The following is a 20,341-nucleotide window of genomic DNA, read 5'->3' on the forward strand; positions in this document are numbered from 1 at the left end:
TCAAGTTTGATATTGGGTGCGACCGAGCAATTTTCGACAGAGTTATGGCCCTTGGACATAGAAAAATTCCAGTTATTTGAAGTTTCTGTTCATTTTCTTCCAATATGGTGCACAGATTGATATGAAATTTGGTATACAGGTTTATCTAAATAATATCTAGGTCAAATTTGATTTTAGGTTTGATAGAGCAATTTTCGACAGAGTTATATTCCTTCGACTTAGAAAAATTCTAGTTATTTGCAGTTTATGTTCATTTTCTTTGTGGATGTTTCCAAGGGAGGGGGACATAAGTGTTTCACAAACATCTGTTGTTACTTTATGTGTTATTTGGTATTATTATGCAGACCCCGCTTGTGTACCAACAGTATGTCATTTGTGTCATTAATGAGTTGTATTGATCTATGCTTTACAAATAAGATTCAGATTGTTATCAAAGACAATGGAAAAAGTACATGTTTAAGCATACAGTAGTTGGCCATGAATGAGTTCGCAAAATGGCGGCGGCGTAAACAAATATTGTCCGCTTGGAAAGTTGAGAGTAAAACTTTACCGTAAATCATGAACGTATCGAGTTCAATTTTATCCGAATTAATAGTTTTATAATTTTTGGATTGTTTTGTTTTATTTTCTGGATTATTCCCCTTTGGTAAACAATTTATCGTCTGCATAGAAACAATGGCTCGCCACGGGAAAGAATTGACAGAAGAACAAAAAAAAATCATTTTATCTTTATCAAATAACGGTTTTTCAAGCTATAAAATTCAGGAATTCACTAATATAAACAGCAGAACAATTCAGAAATTTTTGAAAAGGGTGAACGAGAGAGGAACTACAGAAAACAAGCGGCGAAGTGGGGGTAAGAAAAAAACAACACCTCGAGATGAGCAAGTTTTATTTAGACGTGTGAAAGGCAACAGACGACAAACATTAAAAGATATTACAAGTAGGTTTAATAACATAACGGGTTGTAATATATCTGAAAGAACTTTAAGAAGAAGACTATGTGACGATGGATATAGGAGGCGTGTGGTTTCAAAGCGAATTACTATCTCGCACGTAAATCGAGAGCGACGGAAACGCTTTTGTAGACAGAAATTAACATGGACTGTCCGTGAAAATTGGTCTCGAGTCATCTTTAGTGATGAGACGAAAATTATGTTGGGTAACAACAATAAAATATACGTCTGGAGGAAGCCTGACGAGCGTCTACGACCCGAGTGCTTGGGTGAATTTGGAGACAGGGAGCGCACCTGCAAGGCATCTGTTATGTTTTGGGGGTGCATATCATACCATGGCGTAGGAACCCTTTCACCAGTTGACGGCAACATGAACACTGATAAATATATTTCTATCCTTGATGATTATTTATGGCCTGTGGTCGCACAACATTTCCCGAACCGACCCTGGATCTTCCAGGAAGACAACGCCCCTTGTCATGTGTCTGCTAGGGCCAATGCTTGGAAAATCACCAACAATATAAGCACATTACCATGGCCAGCCCAAAGTCCAGATCTGAACATAATTGAAAATGTCTGGAAAACCTTGAAAACTCGCATACAGCGACGAACATCTGAAATTAAAAACGCCGAAGACTTGAAACGCATAACGCTGGAAACGTGGACTGCATTGCCTCTTCACTACATTCGCAGCTTGTATGACAGCATTCCACGTAGAATTAGAAGTGTAATACGCACAAAAGGGCAGATAACTAAATACTAAACAAGAAGGTAAATGATTTATAATTTTAAGATCAAAAATCGGAGTTTGATTTTTGCAGACGAAGTTTGTTTACATCGACGACGCCGCCATTTTGCGAACTCATTCATGGCCAACTACTGTAGTTGATAAAATTGAACATATGTGTAACCCAGCGGTAGACAGAACACCATTGAGGGGTCATATAATCAATTTATTCAATATATACAAAAAACCTGAAACATACAAAATTGACTCATTTGACAATTTTCTCAGAATATGGTACAATTATTTAGATACAAGGTAGTTAATATATGATATGGAATTGTTATTTTATAAACAAGAAAATCATAGAATATATTTATATGAATAAGTACTGAATTACACAAGAATTACCAGACACGAGCAGCTAATCAAAGACCAAGCTTGCACTTAATCTTAATACAGGTATATCCCCTCTCAAGGCAAGACAAGGTGTGTGTGGGTCTGGTAAGTTAGGCAAGAAAATGTGTTAGTAAAAGTTAAATTTAGAATGTTGTTGAACAGGTCAAACTGGTAGTGGAATGGTCAGATAAAAATAAACAATTCCATGTGGACATCCTCACCTGGAGATGTAAATAAAACACACACACAGAAACAATTACTTTACAAGTAGACCAACATTTGATATTAATTACTAACACTGGTTACATACCGTAAATCTGGAAATTTTTACCGTAGATAAATTTTTAGCTAATTTGCGCGTGCTTTGCATTCGCAAAATTTTTTTTCCTAAAAATTAATCAACAAAAAAAAGTAATAAAATTTTTGCCGAAGGCTTGTCTCTTCTACTACATCAACTATATGAACAGGTGTCCGTAAGTAGTGGTCATTTAAAAACCTGTTTATATAACCAGGTAATCACCCCCAAGCTATAACCAGCGTGTGGAGAAGGACTTCACTCAAAATCAGTATCTTCGGTTGACTAGTAGCCTCATATCTATCTTAAGTGTACATATATACTGATGACACTGCATGCATGCGTGATTTATTCATAGATATGATATGTACCGGCGTTACGCAGAATGTAGCGTTATTTTTTTTACCCCATTCACAGTGTACCGGCGGGACACCAAAATTCACGGAATACGAAAATTTGTACAGTATTATGAATTTCTCGCTCAATGCCGCCATTTTCTTCTCATTTTCGCTCGCTTGACACAGAAAACAACATCACCTGTGTTTGACACGTGACCCTCCGATACTTGTGTGGTGTACACAAACCGTGCATGTGAAGGTGTGAACTGCTAATTGGGATAATTATATCGCTATAAATCCGTATCAAGATACCCCTTTAGGTAGTTTTGTTGCATTTGCTGCTGTTATTGTATATATCGGTAATTTGAACAAGATATAAATTGCAGACATCAACTCTCACATGATACAAATGAAGTTGGTAAACATATACGATTCGTGAGAAAATTAGAGGCGGTGGTAATATACGATGTCCGAAGGTTAGCTAACATTGTGCATCTCAGTATGTTGACATTTAATATTTAAGTGCTTAATTATTTTATTTTTAGCGCCGATGACAATTCGCAAAAATTTAAAATGTAAAAATTAATCTATAGCTTTATGACTGGAGTTCGCGAAAATAAATCGACGTAAAAATTTCCAGATTTACGGTATACATGAACAATAATCTTTCTGTTAAGTTTGGTGGTCACTGATTTGTTTGTTTTTTTTCTTTAGGCAGGTTCATGTACACAGCACTGTTTTTAATTCCTATTTGCTAGAAGAATCTTCAGCCAACGGTTCAATAAAAGACAACAACAGAAAGATTATAGGAGAGTTATTTACCCAACTTCTGCAGCAGGAAATGAGGTACTGTGGAATCATTTAATTTCATGTGGGCCAATTTTCGTGGATTAAGGGTTTGTTGCTTATTCGTGGGGATGTTTTTTCGTGGATGGGTCAGTTTTTAGTTTCAGAAGGTAAACTAAATCTAAACTGAATTAGTTTTCGTTGAGGATGTAAATTGGTGGGCAAGGGCTAATACCACGAAAATTGAGGCACCAGGAATTCTTATGATTCCATAGTATGTACTAGCTTGTGTGGGCATTGATATACTAGTTAGAATGCTGGAATTGTCCTGTTTGATAGGGTACTCAACCTCTTCATTAAATGAAAACTTGAAATATTATTATTACAAAACATACACAACGCAATTTGACAGACTTAAAAGAATGGATTACAAAATTTCTTTATATGTTGCTTATGTATTGTGTAAAGACTAATAATGAAACAGAAAAGGATCACTGTTTTCTGTTTAATGAGTTGACAGTTTTTTAATTTGATAGTCTAAAGTTATATCCATCTTCGGAATGCAAAGATTGCACTAGTAAAGAGGTACATAAACACACAGAAGAAACCCATCTCTACTTTATCTCTGTTCTTCAGGTAAGCTCCAAATAACTGAAAATATCTTCTGTGAAAGTGAATGAAATTCTGTGAAATTAAATAGTAACTTCATTTCTTTAATGTCAAGTAGGTACAGCAGTTGATGTGTAAGATTAAGAGGGATTAGATAAATGCCAAATGTGATAGGAGACACATTTTAAGAAATATTGATGTACATGTGTTACTTTAAATGGAAACTCCTATTTGGCATTATGATGTATACCCCCTGTACTTTTATTTAAGTGGTGTAAAAACAGCTGTTTTCCTTAATGTTAACTGTTTAGGTCACCTGCGCTGAAAGCTCGTGAGCTTTTCTGATCACATTTCTTCCGTTGTCTGTCCGTTTGTCTATCTGTAAACTTTTAACATTTTTAACTTCTTCAGAACCACTGGACAAAATTTCAACCGAACTTGGTGCAAAGTGTCCTTAGATAAAGGGGATTCAAGTTTGTTGAATAGAAGGATCATGCCCTTTTCAAGGGCAGATATTAAAATATTGAAAATTTGTTTGCATTGATCAGAGTTATGGTCATTGTTGCTCAGATGAGTGATGTGGCCCCTGGGCCTCGTGTTTAGGGGACTGTTTACTATTTTACAGACCTTGATTTCTTATTTGATGCCTGGTAAGAGAGTAGCATCATGGCTGGCTGAGCAAATACAAGATGAAATGGTCAGGAGAGAATCAAATTTAGAAAAAGAATTTTGTATTCAAGCAATATTTAGGTAATGGATTTCTGTTGAACAACTGTAAATATGAAATAAATTGTGTATGTTTAAATGAGGTGTTTAGTCCTAACTACATGTGATGCTTCTCTTCATATTTTTACCTGAATGTCTCAAATCTTAAATATATTTTTGGCTCGATCATTTTTTTTTTGGAAAAAAATTGTTTTTGAGAAAAATATACTAGTTACTGTCATTCAACAAATTTTGTTAAAATGCTTGTCTTAAACATTTGTGGATTCCATTGTTAGTGAGGCTTTTGAAAGTACAATAATTGTCAAGGCTTGCAGAAAGCTTTCTCTTCTAAGGCTTATGAAATCGTTACCTCTTTTTGAGCATTTGTTGATCAATGTCTGAAATGTTTTTCATTGTAGAATAATCTCATGGTTTCCTGCCTTCAGACTCTTTGCTGATTCTCCAAGTGCGCCCTCAGCTCTGGATCTTCCATGTCAGATCATTAATCAAAACTTTGTAGGTGTATTATTTTTCTTTAGAGAGCAATATGAATTATTGAAGGAATTCCCAAAGTTTAATGACATTTGATAATCAGTATTATGTTTTCTTTGTTGAATTAAAAGAAGTTCATTTGATGTTTGTACCTAGGCTCCCTTGATCATTAAGGATTTTCTTGTTTGTCTGTTTGATATGTATTAATTGTATAGTCACAGAATTCAAATGCTGACAAGGTATTTGTGATAAACATGTTTAGTCATTAATTATCGATTAGATCCCAAACCCGGATTTGCCTATGTCTTAATTGTACGAGGGTTGATCCAAAAGCAATTTCACAGATGTGATAAAATCATGAAAAATCTGTGTAAAGTGACAAAACTTGATATCTACCTACCGGTAATTCAATTCAGATCTGAAAGTTTTAATGCATTATGAGAAATATTTCTGAAGATAACTGGGAATATGTTTTGTAGAGCAAGAAGCAAGGATAGCTGAGGCGCGCTAGCAAAGTCATTTCTAGATCTTCGTCATTCTGGTAGAATTTCATAATTAAAGCTGCTTGGTCCGATTTTTTTGTAATTACAGTATCAAAATTTTTTTCATACAAATCATTTATCTTAGAAAGTTATGGACTTTCTCCTATTTACACCAGCAGAATCAGTCTCCTTTCAAAGTTAGAAATATTCAAAGTAAATAAAAATAATTTCTCTTTGGGCAAACGAAAAAACAAACCAAAATGCATCACGGGAATGTTTAGAAAAGGAAACCGCTTGGTTTCGTCCCCCGAATGATTGGGGTTATTCAACCCGCATGCTATGCATCGATTGTAAAGAAAGCAGACTTTAGAAATATTAGCGAACAAGACATATGTTTATTTGTAATTTGTCTGATCATTTCGACCTTTATTTAAAGCGATGTCAAATTCGCAATACAACCATACCCGTCTCGTCGTCAGGGGTGAAATTTAACATGAGGCGAAATAACGCGGTACCTTTCAATGTCGTTTGTTTTGTTAGCAAATTTTGTACGTATATTTCTTCATTGAAATTTGGCATAATTGACGGGTAAAACTACTACAATGTCTATTATTACACATATACTAAGCATAGGCATCGTTTAAAAGCGTGCAAAAAATTTGATATAAAATCGGACCAAGCAGCTTTAAGTACTCTTTAAAAGATGACCATGATGGTCTATTTCATATTTTTTTCATAAAATAACTCTTTTTGGTAATTGATGGGGTAGTATATTGGATATTATTTAATGTTCGATCAGTTTTTCGAGGTCTCTTAAAGAAGTCATGAATGTAGCTTTATGATATACATGTAGCTCATGACGTAAAAACCTAGTTTTAACTTTTCTTCAGTGTGTATATCGACTGTCTATTTAATTTATTTATTAACATGACACATGCTTTTATCAGATATTGGAACCACGTTAAGGGTACCCTGTTCACTCGCTCTCAATTGTAGGTTGATATGTCAATTCCAGTACATTTTCTAGTGATTTCTATCCATCAAAGCAAAATATGCCTCCTTTCACTATTTGCATGTCCAGTCTTTTTATTCCTTGATCTTTTGTGTAGATACCCGAAATATACGGTAATTTTTTTTAAACAGTTATAAAAAGTCTACGATATTTCAGTTTCAAAATATTGTGTTTTGGGGTCTTTTTTAAATTTTGAAGCAATACATTTTGTGCAGTACAGTGCCAGTGTGAAACGTCGTGCATAGTGTGACGTTACTTTTGGATCAACCCTTGTAAAAGTTTGAAGAATATTACTTAGAAATCAAGTGGAAGCAAGTTGGTTAGAAGTTTTAACAAAGTAATATTTTAAACTGGAACATCAAGTTTGCTAGTTTTTGTACACAAAGACAGTAAAACTTAAATTTTAAGTAACAGCATGAATGCTACACAAAAAGTAATGCGCAATTGGTGAATACTCTGTTATTTATTGTCCTTCATCGTGCCATTAGGGCGCATAAGGCAGGTGTTTATCCCAGTGTCCATGGTGCTAAGCGGATGAGAGTCATTGACTCCCCCTGGATTGGACATCAGTCCGTGGCAGGTTTATTCCCAGCATAAGCTGGTACTCAATTTCAACTGGTGGACTGAGACAATGTAGATAAAGTGCCTTGTCTAAGTGCACAACATCAAGTGACTACAGTGGGGTTTGAACCAGCAACCTTTCGGCTACTGACCTTACGCCCTATATCACTGAGCCATGTGCTCCCTGTTCTGTATATAGATAAGATTAATGGTTTTGTTTTAATTTTATTTGTACTATAAAATTAATACATTTCATTTAAACAGAAGCAAATATAACACCTTATGGTATATATTTCATACATCGAACATAATCTGACCAATCCTGCATTTGGAGTCGTTAAGCAGCATGTCAACGGATTAAATAAGTTTTTAGGTCATCTAGTTGACTCATATAACTTATATACCATTTGACATTGTCCATGTCATGCTTTATTTGCACGTACTGTACTATATTTACATTCAGTTTTTATTTCTTCTTATTAATATATGAATTTGCATTGGAAATCTGTGACATTCAATTTTTGATAACACGTATTAAACCTGATAATGACATATGAGCACAAGTGATAGTCATTAGGCATTTTGATTAGATATATTATAATTATTAGACTTGTAAAATGTTCAAACTTACCTGGCCAATTTGATACATACTTTTGAAAAATAATCGTTTCATCATATCTTTTAAAAAAGGAATTTTGTCGGCAAAGTTTCTGGCACTATATGTTTAACAGCAGAAGTGCACTAAATGGCATGTTTTATGGCTGACAAGCGTATTTAATTGCTTTAAAGCAACAATACAAAAATATTTTATACAAATAAACTTTGAAATTAATTTAAGGCCATCCTTAAAAAAATGTTTGTTTGGAATTGCTGCATGGAGGTTACTAGACCCAAGAGGGAGGGAGTGAATTTTTTTTCTAAGCTTGAAGTTTAACTAATTAAAGAATTGGCAAAAATAAAAATCTCCATATCAAAAAAAAATCTTTATTTTCAGCTGATTTTATTTGCATGGGGTATTTCAATGAGGCAGGATGCAATTTCATACAAACAATGATTTTATTTTGGCCTTAGCATTGAATGCTTATTTTTGTATATAACTGGTCCTATGACACACCAGACTTTGCATATTAATTATGATACTGTGGGTTACCTTAAATAAGTTTGGTTGCGGAGGATAACATGAACTGTGATGATTACAACCCTGACATCATTCCCCCCTCTCCACTGAGTATGAGATTTTTGTGAAGTAGTCGAGAATTTGCTCTATAACTCTTGATATGAGGCATATATTATCCTTGTTCCTTTCACTCCTCTGCAGTGACTTTTATTGTTATTCCTAGGTGATTGTTAATTGAGGCTTAATCACTTCTTCTTAATTGAGTTGAATGTTTTGTGTTTTCAAAGATAAATTTGCCTCTCAAGTATGTGTCATCAGGTGAAATGGTGTATGTATAAGCTTCATTTAATTACTTTTTCTTTTTCAGACGTGTTTGTGCAGATGTGGATATTTTCCAGCCAGAGAGGCAATTTACATGTTGCAGGTATACAGTCCATTTATGCAGTACATATGTACTATACTCTGTCCCGAGTTTTTGCTTCCACCACTTTTTGCTTGATATTTCAATAATAGTAAATACCTTTGTGCTCAAACTACGTTCATCCACTAATATGAAAAATGTCCACATTATCGGTTTTGAAACGCCCCCTCTACCGCTTCAGGTTTCAATACACATCCCAAAATTCCTGTGAAATTTTATGAGTGAAAAGATATAATTGTTCAATGAAGATATCTTGGATATATTCCCTTTCATCGATTTCAATTGTATTGCTTTCACAGGTATGTGTATTTTTATTAAAAATCATCAAAAATTGATGGAAGCAATAACTTGGGACAGACTATAAAAAAATATGCAAAATTCCTCAGGCTATGTAGTTTTGGAAATGTAAAGCAGTATCTTTTCCTCATCAAAAATAAGTACTTGTACTAGGTACATGTAATTACTGCAAGACAGGAGGATAACCAAATGTTTATTTTGAAATTTTTGATATTGTAGGGATTGAGTCAATTAGAAAATGCTGGGGATGTAGACAGTGTTCTACTCAGATGCCCTCTTCTGTCCCTATCTCTAGTAGTAAGTAACAATTTCAGGTCTTTTAAGCTCACTTGAGCTGAAAGCTCAAGTGAGCTTTTCTAATCACTTTTTGTCCGGCATCCGTCTGTCTGTCTGTAAACTTTTTACATTTGCCAAGCTTGGTGAAAATTCTCCAGAACCACTGGGCCAATTTCAACCAAACTTGGCACAAAGCATCATTGGGTAAAGGGGATTCAAGTCTGTTAAAATGAAGGGCTCTCTATCAAGGGAAGATAATTAGAATTTATTGAAAATTTGTTGATATTTTTCAAAAATCTTCTCAGAAACCATTTGGCCAGAAAAGCTGAAACTTGTGTGGAAGCATCCTCAGATAGTGCAGATTCAAGTCTGTGAGATAGTGTAGACTCAAGTCTGTCCAAATCACTGTCCCCAGGGGTAAGGTGGGGCCACAATAGGGGGTGTCAAAGTTTAACATAAAATATATAGAGTAAATCTTTAAAAGTCTTCTTCTCAGAAACCAATCAGTAAAGAAAGCTGAAACTTAATTGGAAGCTTCCTCATGTAGTTTAGATTTAAAGTTGTGAAAATCATGACCCCCAGCAGTAGGATGGGGCCACAATTGGGGATGGTACTTTTACATAAGAATATATAGTGTATATCTTTTAAATTTTTCTTCTCAAAATTCATTTGGCCAGAAAAGCTGAAACTTGTGTGGAAGCATCCTCAGAGGGTGTAGATTCAAATTTTTACAAACCAATGTCCTCGGGGATAAGGTGGGGCCACAATCGGGGTCAAAGTTTTACATTAGAATATATAAAGTACAAGTTTTCAAAATTTCTTTCTCAGAAAAATACAAATTTGTGAAAATCATGACTCCAGGGAAGGGTGGAGCCACAATGAGGGGGGGTTGGACTTTTACATAGGAATATATAGTGTGTATCTTTTAAATTTTTCTTCTCAGAAACTAATCAGCCAGGAAAGCTGAAACTTGTGTGGAAACATCCTTGTGTAGTGTAGATACACATTTGTGAAAATCATTGGTTGGGGGGGGGGGGGATTTACATAGGAATATAAATAGAAAAAATTTAAAATAGATATTTTGCTATAAACCATTTGCCCAGAAAAGCTGTAAATTTGCTGAAAGCAACCTCAGGTAATGTAGATATAAATTCTTTCAAATCAAAATCTTGAGGAGTAGGGTGGAGCCACATTGGGGTTCCAATTTTGCAATGGAAAATATATTGTAATCATTTACAAAAAATGAAATGTTATGATATATGGTTTTACTTATATGCAAGCATTTTGACATATTGCTGATTTTTTCAAATTGTATAGACTTTGGCTCCTGAATGATTCTTGGGCCTCACAAGGGGTTCAGAGTTTGATGTAGGTTTATATCCTTTATGTAAACAATTGTTTTGTATCATTTTTAGAACTGCAATGCTCAACAGATGATATGACTAAAAATCATCCTTTTTGAAAAAGGACTTGATTATAAAAATAAGAATATCCAGGGTAAAAAAAAAATGGACTCTTACTTATACAGGACCTACATGTATTATACTACATTGCCAAGATAGTTTGAATTATGACTCTGTTTAGCTGATTTTACCTTACCTCAGGTGGGTGATGAGGCCCTTGGGCCTCTTGTTATTATTTCTCTTCATTGCATTGTATTTATATGTACTAATTCTTTTAAATATATGTACCCCCACAGAAATAATTTTTTATCCAATATAAAACAATCACAATGAGGCACCTTCATTTATGGTTTACATAAAAATTTTATTTATGGTAGTGGTACTTACAATTTATACATGCAATCTCTGTAAACTCCTTTATAAATCGTACAATGTTTACATACATTATCCACAGACTTTCAGCTTCACACCACATTTTAAAGCCTTTAAAATGTTTGAGTGCCAGTAGGTCCATTCCTGTCGTTCAGTTGGTCTCGGTTATAAAATGATTATCAGATTAATCTTGGTGTGTAAATTTATAAAGAATGTTACCAGTATGAGTTTTGTTATATGGTTTTAGATTCATACACAGTTTACAAGAAACTTGATAGCAGAAATTTACAAGAAGCACACCAATCCAGGACTGGAAGACATGCTGAAAATCACAGACTGGGTGGAAAGGTAGCTTCAGACACGGTGTACCTATATAAAGTTTAAATGTGACCTGTCCTATCTATTGTTGTAGTATATACTGATCATATTACAAAAGAGTTCACAAATCAAATCCTTCGTAACATCCATGTTTTGAGTTGATATATAACAAAACAAAAGGAACAAAATCCCCAAATACATGTATGAATAACAGTTTTCAAGATTTGAATGTACTGTGAAAAATGGACCTTTACCATGGTAAGTATCACAATATTGTAATTACAGATGTTTAGTATGATAAATTACATACCACAGTATTATTCATTTTGTAATTTGCAGAAGCAGGACCACACCTGCCCCATTGCCAGGTGAGCTAGATGTTAATGTCTCGATGCGAAGTGCTGCTCTTCTCTCACTCCTTCATACAAGGTGAGGAAACTGTGGAAGGGATATTACCCTATTGTGTATGGCAGGTTTTGTACATTAACATTTGTTTTTAAGTGATGATTGCAGGTGAATGAATGTTAGGACAATTTAGTGATTGTGCAATGAAGATTCAACACTTAATTACACTATGAAATTTTTCACGTTTTTATACATGTTATAACCCTCAATTGGATTAAGGAGTAGAATACTGTAAACGTATTACATTTGGCTGTGTATTCTTTTTAGTGCTTTTGGCGAATTGCGGCTTCCGCTATATCAAGTACATCGCTAAATGCCATGCATATATGTATAAGAATAGTCATATTCAGGAGTACGCTAATTCAAATCCACGCCAACTTGTTCAAAAACTTATTTCTGCCAAATATTGTACATGCCAAATATAATACGTTTACAGTACTCTTGAAATGGTCATAATTTTACACATATTTTGCAGAAATTTGAATGAAATTGGATGAAAATTGTTATTTTCCCCGAAATGAATTTTCCTTTTTCCGTATTTCCAAGAAAAATCAGTTCCTAATGGTGTACTTAGGATGGGTCGAACTAATTAAATTCATTATTATACCCCCTGCAAACAAAATTTTGGGGGGGGGGGGGGTGGTATATAGGAATCACCTTGTCCGTCCGTCTGTCTGTGCAATCGTGTCCAGTCCATATCTTTCTTATGGAGAAACATTGGAAGTTCTTACTTCACACAAAGATTGCTTATGACCTGAGGGTGTGTCATGACCTTGACCCAAGGTCATTTGGGCAAGGTCAAGGTCACTGGAAGAAAAAAATGCAAAATTCGTGTCCGGTCCATATCTTTCTTATGGAGAAAAATTGGAAGTTCTTACTTCACACAAAGATTGCTTATGACCTGAAGGTGTGTCATGACCTTGACCCAATGTCATTCGGGCAAGGTCAAGGTCACTGGCAGAAAAAATGCAAAATTTGTGTCCAGTCCATATCTTTCTTATTGAGAAGCATTTAATGTTCTAACTTCTCACAAAGGTTGCTTATGACCAAAGGGTATGTCATGACCTTGACCCAAGGTCAATTGAGGAAGTTCAAGGTCATTGTTTCAAAAATGCTAAATTCTGTCTGTGTCACGTCTTGTATTAATGGAAATATTAGAAGCTTAAATTTGACACAAATCTTGCTCTTCTCAGGCCACATAAAATTATTTTTAGATTTTCATTCCCGTCTCTCTGAAAATGGCCTGCCCCGAGGAAATTTTTTTGGGGGGGGAAAAATATGTGGAAAAATAATAATAGGAGAAACATCGGGCTCAGTATACCAATAATTCAAAATGTTTAAATATTAAATGGCTGCTTGACATGTGGATTTCGTTTGATTCGAGTCATGGTTGTTAACGGAAGGATGCAAATGTCCTCATGCATTAACAGTTAACTTAAAATAAAATGGAATGAAAGGATAGAATTTGGTTTGTTTACTCCTATTAGCATTAACAGTTTTAAAAAATAGAGCAGTTGTTATTCATAGAAAATGGACAGTTAAATAGATTCATCCAATATTTTCTATAATAGCAAAAATATGTGCGTTATGATTTTTTTCTTAGCGGGGGGTATCAATTGTGAGCTTGCTCACAGTACCTCTAGTTTTAAGCATGCCTGACTGTGCGTATAATAGTGTCTTAGAGGGTTCACTATGAATCTGTATGTCATGAGTTCAAATCCCGTGGCGGATTTTAAAATTTTTACCTTTCCAAATTTTTTTTGAAACTTATTGGTAAATATTGTAAAATTTTAATATTGTTTTAAAACATTTTAACATCTTAATATTGTAACATTCTAAGCGGTTGAAAGTATTTTAATTATAATGTATTTTGATCTACATAAATCTTGACAGATGTCCCATACCACCTTAAAATCACTTATCAAAAGGAGAATCTGTTGAAAGCAGTGATTGCAAAGCTGAGATATTTCGTTTTAACTCATTATGTTCAATGCTTGTCTTTATGAAGGTCACTTACTTCTTTGATGGAGATCATACGAAAACAAGCCAGATCCAGTGAGGACAGGCAGGATAGAGTAAGATGATTTATATTACATGCATTCTTTCATTTCTCAAATTAATATTTACATCATATCGAAATGTTTATTCTTCACTTTAATCTTATTTTGAGGTGACACTTGATGGCTTAAACTTCGATTTCTCAACTATGATCCTATTTTTTCTGTAGATTATAACTAAGACAAAAAATAATGGATATTCTGTTCCTTAGTTACTGCTGCTTCCATTTATAATTAAGGCCAAAAAACTGTTGATTTCTGTTTCTCGATAAAAGACAATCAAATTGGTTAAAGCAATGGTATCAGGTCCAATGCTTCCACACTGATTTATATTATTCCTATACTAAAAAGGGGAAAAACTCAATTTTTAACCGGGTTTTCCAACAGAAAAATCCGGTTATTAAAACGGTGAAAATGGCGGGTGGGTGGCGGGTGGCTGCCAAAAAGGTACCATCATTGTACAGATAACTCCTCCTACAGTTTTTAAGATAGGAAGTTGTTCTTTTGCTGATCAATTGTACATAAATCAGAGGTGTACATTTGATTTCTGATAATTTATGAAAAAAATACCAGCTTTTGAACTTAATCATTTTTTGACAAAATATTGCATATAGGGTATCCTCATTGTACGGTAACTCCTCCTACAGTTTTCAAGATAGGAAGTTGTTCTTTTGCAGATCACTTGTACATATATTAGAGGTGTGCATATTGCTAGGATTTTGATTTCTGGTAATTTATGAAAAAAATGCCAGCTTTTGAACTTAATCGTTTTTTGGCAAAATATTGCATATAGGGTACTCCATTTCACTGAATACGTTTGGTAGTGTTTATCATTTGGGGTTGACATGGATTATGGATACAGTTCAAATAAAAGAAAACCCAGTTTGCTGTCACATTGACAGCTTTTCACTTGTTATAGGTATATTTGTTAGAGTTTATTATATCAAGGTTCAATTGTACCCTTTGCCTATCCAAGAAATTTTTGCCCCAGATTTATTATTCTACTTAACTTGCCCTTAATGCCAGTGGCAAATTTGATTACAGGTTTCATTGTTGGTGATTATTTTCATTACAGGTGTTTGAAGGGTTTGCTGTCCTTCTTGTTGCAGAGCTTATTGAGGTCAAGGTAAAAGATATATTGTTTAAAACTCAGCATTTTATTTATAATTTTTTTTTCTTTTGTTGCTACAGGTCTGTAGCTCTACCAGTATAACTTGTGTTGACATGCTGCATAGCTACAGTGTCTTTAAGGGGGCTGGGGGGTGGCTGCCATTTTAGACAATATTGACCTCCTTTAAAAGAAGAGCTCCATATAAAAATAATGGAAAATGATGAAATTTCATATTAAAAAACATGAAATTTTTCTTTATCAAAAAGTAGTTAATAGCTTCAGAAACCACATATAAAATTTTCAAATAAATCTGATGGTTTTATATTTTATTATATTTTGACCCCCCAGCCTCCTTAACACAAAAAACTTGCAATTCACTCACAAAAACTTACGCTAGCTTGTGACTAAATGAAGAGATTTATTTTTCAAGTATATACATACACTGCATGCGTTTGTGGGAATAGAGACAATTTTTTTGTAGTAAAGTCCTGATCGTGTCTTTAATAATTCCAGAGTCAGTTCTACAAGGAAGCTGAGCAAGCCTTGGAAAATCTTCTATTGTCCAAGCCTGAACTGTTGTCCTATCTGGCCAGCAACATGGGGGAATGGGAGTCGATGTTACCTCAGAATGTTCTGCACCAGATGCCTTTCACCCTCATCAAGTAAGGCTGGTTTAATGTATTTGCAATACTTTTTTGGACATATAACTCTAAAATTTTGATGATTCCTGAGCCAAACATCTAAATTAATCTTCAATTTTACGATTAAAATTGAGAAAAAATTGAATGGGGAAAACAGATTTTGTATACAGTAATATACAACAGTATTACATAGTCTTTTACTGAATTATGGGGGAAGAAAATATTATCACGCGTTTCTTGTTTATAATTTATATTTTGATGTAATGAACACATTAATAATGTGGTGCATGTTCATTACACATATCCGTAGAAGGCACAAATTGATTCATTGTATTACTTGTAGATTTCTATCAAGGAGAAAAAACACTTCTTGGCAGAGTAGTGTGACGTATTTATCATCAGTTCTCTTGTTACACAAGAAAGTAGTGCGCTGCATGGACCAACAAGTACCCTCAGAAGTATGTCAAATAATATAGAACTGTATAACGAATTTGGAACCTAGTTAATGTAGTTTATATAGTGTATATGTATGGATTCACATCTCAGTTAATAATACAGTTTCTATATATCTCGTTTTAAATAGACTAATTTTGAATGGACTAATTTTTAATATATTTGATCAGAACTTACCATCTATTCTAGATATATTACTAGAGCCAGGTACTCTTTATACAGTTAAGGTGAAAAATATAGTTCTATTCATGATCAGCAGTGACAATATTACAATAGTGTGTAAAATATCATTGCACATGTAATACATGTTAACAAATTTTGTTACTAAAAATCACTATTTCCATAAGAAGTCTAGATGAGAAGTGTTCATATTCATACGTAAGCTGCCTCCAGTCTTTTTCACAAAAATTTAGGTCATTTTTTGATTGACAATTTTTTCACTATAGTCTGTCCCAAGATATTTATGCTTCACAATTTTTTAAAAATTTAATTCTATATTTATAAATACCTCTGGGTTCAAACAACGTTCATTTAATAGTCTGAAAAAATCCCAAGATTTTCCCTTTGAAATGCTCCCAGTAGCTTGTCAGGTTTCAATACACAGCTGAAAATAAAGTGTATAGGGATTTTGTATTTCAAAAAAATTAAAGTACTCAGATGATAACTTTAAAGAATTGTGCATGGTATCTTTAGTGACTAACGAATGGAGAAAAGATGTAAACTTTTTCCATTGTAAATCTCCTTAAGAAATCTATTTTGAAATTTGAGTAAAAAATTATAATGTGTCAATGAATTTAAGATATCTTGGATATTTTCCCTTTGAAATTCATTGATTTCAATTGCACTTCTTTCACATGTATATGTATTTTTATTAAAAATGTATATTTTCATTAAGAATTGTCTGATTGTGCTGCATAAATATCGTGTGGGACAGACTATAATTGAATATTACATTTATCATATCACTTTAATGATAATTGTTTGTGAGTTATCACAGTCTCTTTTCCAGTTATTGTTGATTTTGTTAGAGTGGGTGTCTTCTTTTTAATAATGGAATGAATATGCAAAACCTCCATCATATTTCTGATTGCAATCGTGTAGACTGTTTAAGCACAGGTGTTTGCAGTGTTTGCTAGTGACGATAGACTGGTGGTCATATTTATACCCCCGCAAACGAAGTTTTGGGGGGTATATTGGTTTCACCCTGTCCGTTATCTGTCTGTCTGTCTGTAGACGCAACTTTGTCCCCCCTATAGAATTTTTTACTACTACATGGAGCAGTCTGAAAATTTGTACCTATGTTGATCACCATCTGAATATGTGCACCTGCAATTTTTAAGATCAGACAAGCTTTAATGATTTTATATCAGTTTTCATTTTCCTTATTCTATATATTATAATATTGAACACTGATGTTGAAAAGTAAGGGAGGTAATTCTGTCGGATTTTATTAATTAATTAATAGCATTAAAACACTCTAAAATATATTTACAGGTGACACTCGATGGCTCGAATTTTGATCTCTCGAAGTTCTTGATCTTTGAAATGAAATCACGGTCCCAATTTTTTTCTTTATATAACTAAGCAAATTTACTCTTGATCTGTCGAAGTAAAACCTGGGTCCCGTTATACAGATTTCATTGTTTTTCACTTTTGATAACTCAAATTGGTTGCCATGTACACACGCGTCCACGTGAACCCCAAGGGGCTAGAGTGGTAGTGTGAATTGGTTGATTTTGTAAGTGACACTACTCTTGCCTCCTTCAAAGGGTAGATAAGTAATTTGTAACTGATCTATTTGTGAAAATTACAGTATATTTAACCAGAGACATAAATAACACTGTTATTTATGTCTCTGACATATTTGTCTCTGATTAAACCTCTCTTCACTTAAAATATTCTGTGAATATGAAAACATAATATACTTAGAAGTTTTTAACATGAAAAAAGAACCCACTTAATAACAACACAACTAAGTTCTGTATTGTTTAAATTGAAGTAATGTTGAAAATATGAATGGAATCATGTTAGACTATCCTTCCATGTTATAAATACAAACTTCCGGGTACTATAATTTTAGGACCAAAATGACCAGAACAAAAATTTTCGGACTTTTTTCAACTTCTCTCAAACTCTTTATCTCTCTAAGTTTAATCCTGGTCCCCTGAAGTTCGAGTTATCGAGATTCACCTGTATATAGAAACATCCCGATGGAGGTTTTTTGTATTTATGTCTTAAGTAAATTTATTTTTTATAAGTATTCTATCAACTGTCAATGCAAAATTTTTGTTTGTCAATGATAAATTCTTAGGAGCTAATAAAACCATCAAAAACAAGTGTGGCTGAATTCATTTGTCCCAAGGGGGCCATTATCCGAGGCATGGTTTAGATGGAGCATGTGTTTAGGGAAAATTGATAATCTGTCCCTTTTGAAATTAGACTTGCGAGGGTATTAGTCCCATTAGGACAGTTCTAGTTGCTACAAACATGAAAAACTACCTGGTACATGCACCAGTTTATTAATAATTTCAGAAATTTTAACTAAAAGAAAGGCTGATCACAGTAAAAATACAACTAAAAGATGAATATGGCATTCATTAGTAAATGGGCAGTCCCGTTAATTTATTTTTTAACTATTTTGTCTTTTAAAAGTATAGTACATATATACAGTTAAACTTTGATATCTTAAGCACTCATATCTTGAAAACAATGGATATGTCAAAGTGAATTGTAAGTCCCAACTACTTATTTTTTAAGTATTTTGCCCTCAATATATCGAATACTCAGATATCTAGAAGTTTTTAATAGTCACATCTAGTTCGGGATAACAAAAGTTTGACTTTAGTTGTTTATACTTTGTGTGTTTTTAATTCCAGAATTTAATTCAGATGAATGACTGGATTGATGTGATTGGATTTGTGAAAGGGTGTTTTAACTCTGCAACAAAAGCTCAGCTGAAGAATGTGACCAAGGTAAGATAGGAGAAATACTAGTAACAGGTCAGGTAAACGTCAAGTTATAGTGCCCCACCCCCACACACACAAGGGTACAGGGTTTTGTTTGGATAAGCAAGGAAATCTTTACTAACATTGGGTTGGGTTGCAATTGCAATACGGTAGATTTCACTACCTGCTGGTGATGTCATTTTTCAAGATACTTGCATATGTGGGTTATAATTCTCCATCCTCTGAACATTCATGGTTGAATGGAATAAAATATCTGAAAAATTTCAGAATACCTGACTCATTTATTTTCTTGATCCTTTAACACCAGATGAATCCTGTTTTTTAGCATATTCTAAACTTCTTCTGTTGGTGTATATTGCAGTATCGTTTAGAATTACCATTCTTTGAATTCCTATGTGGCTTGCATCATACTCAGGTGACTGTTAAGGCCCTTGGGCCTTATTATTGTATTCATTATAATAATGCTCTTCTATCTGCAGGAATTGTTGAGTGACTGTGGAGCAGACATTGTTTTGATGTACAAACAAGCAATCGCAAGAGAACAATAAAAAAGTTAGCAATGTCTTTTTAGTTTTCCTGTTCATTTACTAAATGTGCTAACTACCTTCATTAGACCATGAGGATAAGTTTTTGAATCATGTGAGGAAATTTCTTTAAGATGTCAGTAGGAATATAGAAGTAAATTAAATGACCTTGGAGAAGAATTGTGTCCCATACATGTATGTACAGCAAACATCAGAAAAAGTATTTGATAATGAGCAGATAAATATAAGATTACAATTACCATCAGATTATTTGGTAAATTGGTTTAAGTGAATTTAAAATGCTGCTTATACTATTTCTGATAACTTGATTTGCATGATAAAAGAAAAGGTTTTAATTTTAAATTTGTTAATAAACCCTTGATCCCTGATTATTATAAAGCTTTATTTTCTTTTATGAACATTTTTGGTCCTCTGACTGAACTTTTTACATTAATTATTTCTTCTCCAGAACCAAGAAACCAAACTTTGCACAAAGCATCCTCTGGAGAAGGCCTTTAAGTTTGTTCAAATAAAGAGTGAGCCTCCCTTCCAAGGGAGATGATTAAGACAGAACGAAAATTAAATGAGATAATTTAAAGATCATCCCTTGAAGGTACCTCA

At 33.8% G+C, this 20,341-nt stretch overlaps 1 protein-coding gene across 2 annotated transcripts in view; it reads left to right on the forward strand.

Moving 5' to 3' along the window:
* The window catches only part of LOC105344574 (Fanconi anemia group A protein), a 43,282-nt gene that overhangs the window by 21,328 nt on the left and 1,613 nt on the right, over positions 1-20,341 (forward strand). The window contains exons 16-30 of one of the 2 annotated variants that reach the window (XR_004595702.2): positions 3,427-3,558; positions 4,035-4,134; positions 4,733-4,857; positions 5,232-5,328; positions 8,844-8,900; positions 9,414-9,491; positions 11,493-11,593; positions 11,903-11,992; positions 13,977-14,043; positions 15,101-15,151; positions 15,650-15,798; positions 16,121-16,235; positions 19,107-19,202; positions 19,676-19,748; positions 20,190-20,333. Coding sequence is in view for 1 of the 2 variants with exons in the window: in XM_034443390.2 (XP_034299281.2) it covers positions 3,427-3,558; positions 4,035-4,134; positions 4,733-4,857; positions 5,232-5,328; positions 8,844-8,900; positions 9,414-9,491; positions 11,493-11,593; positions 11,903-11,992; positions 13,977-14,043; positions 15,101-15,151; positions 15,650-15,798; positions 16,121-16,235; positions 19,107-19,202; positions 19,676-19,744 (1,327 nt within the window). In the remaining variant the exon portion in view is untranslated. The remainder of the gene's footprint in view (positions 1-3,426; positions 3,559-4,034; positions 4,135-4,732; positions 4,858-5,231; positions 5,329-8,843; positions 8,901-9,413; positions 9,492-11,492; positions 11,594-11,902; positions 11,993-13,976; positions 14,044-15,100; positions 15,152-15,649; positions 15,799-16,120; positions 16,236-19,106; positions 19,203-19,675; positions 19,749-20,189; positions 20,334-20,341) is intronic. The other variant, XM_034443390.2, reaches the window with a different exon arrangement.

The sequence above is a fragment of the Magallana gigas genome, chromosome 3, assembly GCF_963853765.1.
Source record: "Magallana gigas chromosome 3, xbMagGiga1.1, whole genome shotgun sequence".
NCBI classification, from domain to species: Eukaryota; Metazoa; Mollusca; class Bivalvia; order Ostreida; family Ostreidae; genus Magallana; species Magallana gigas.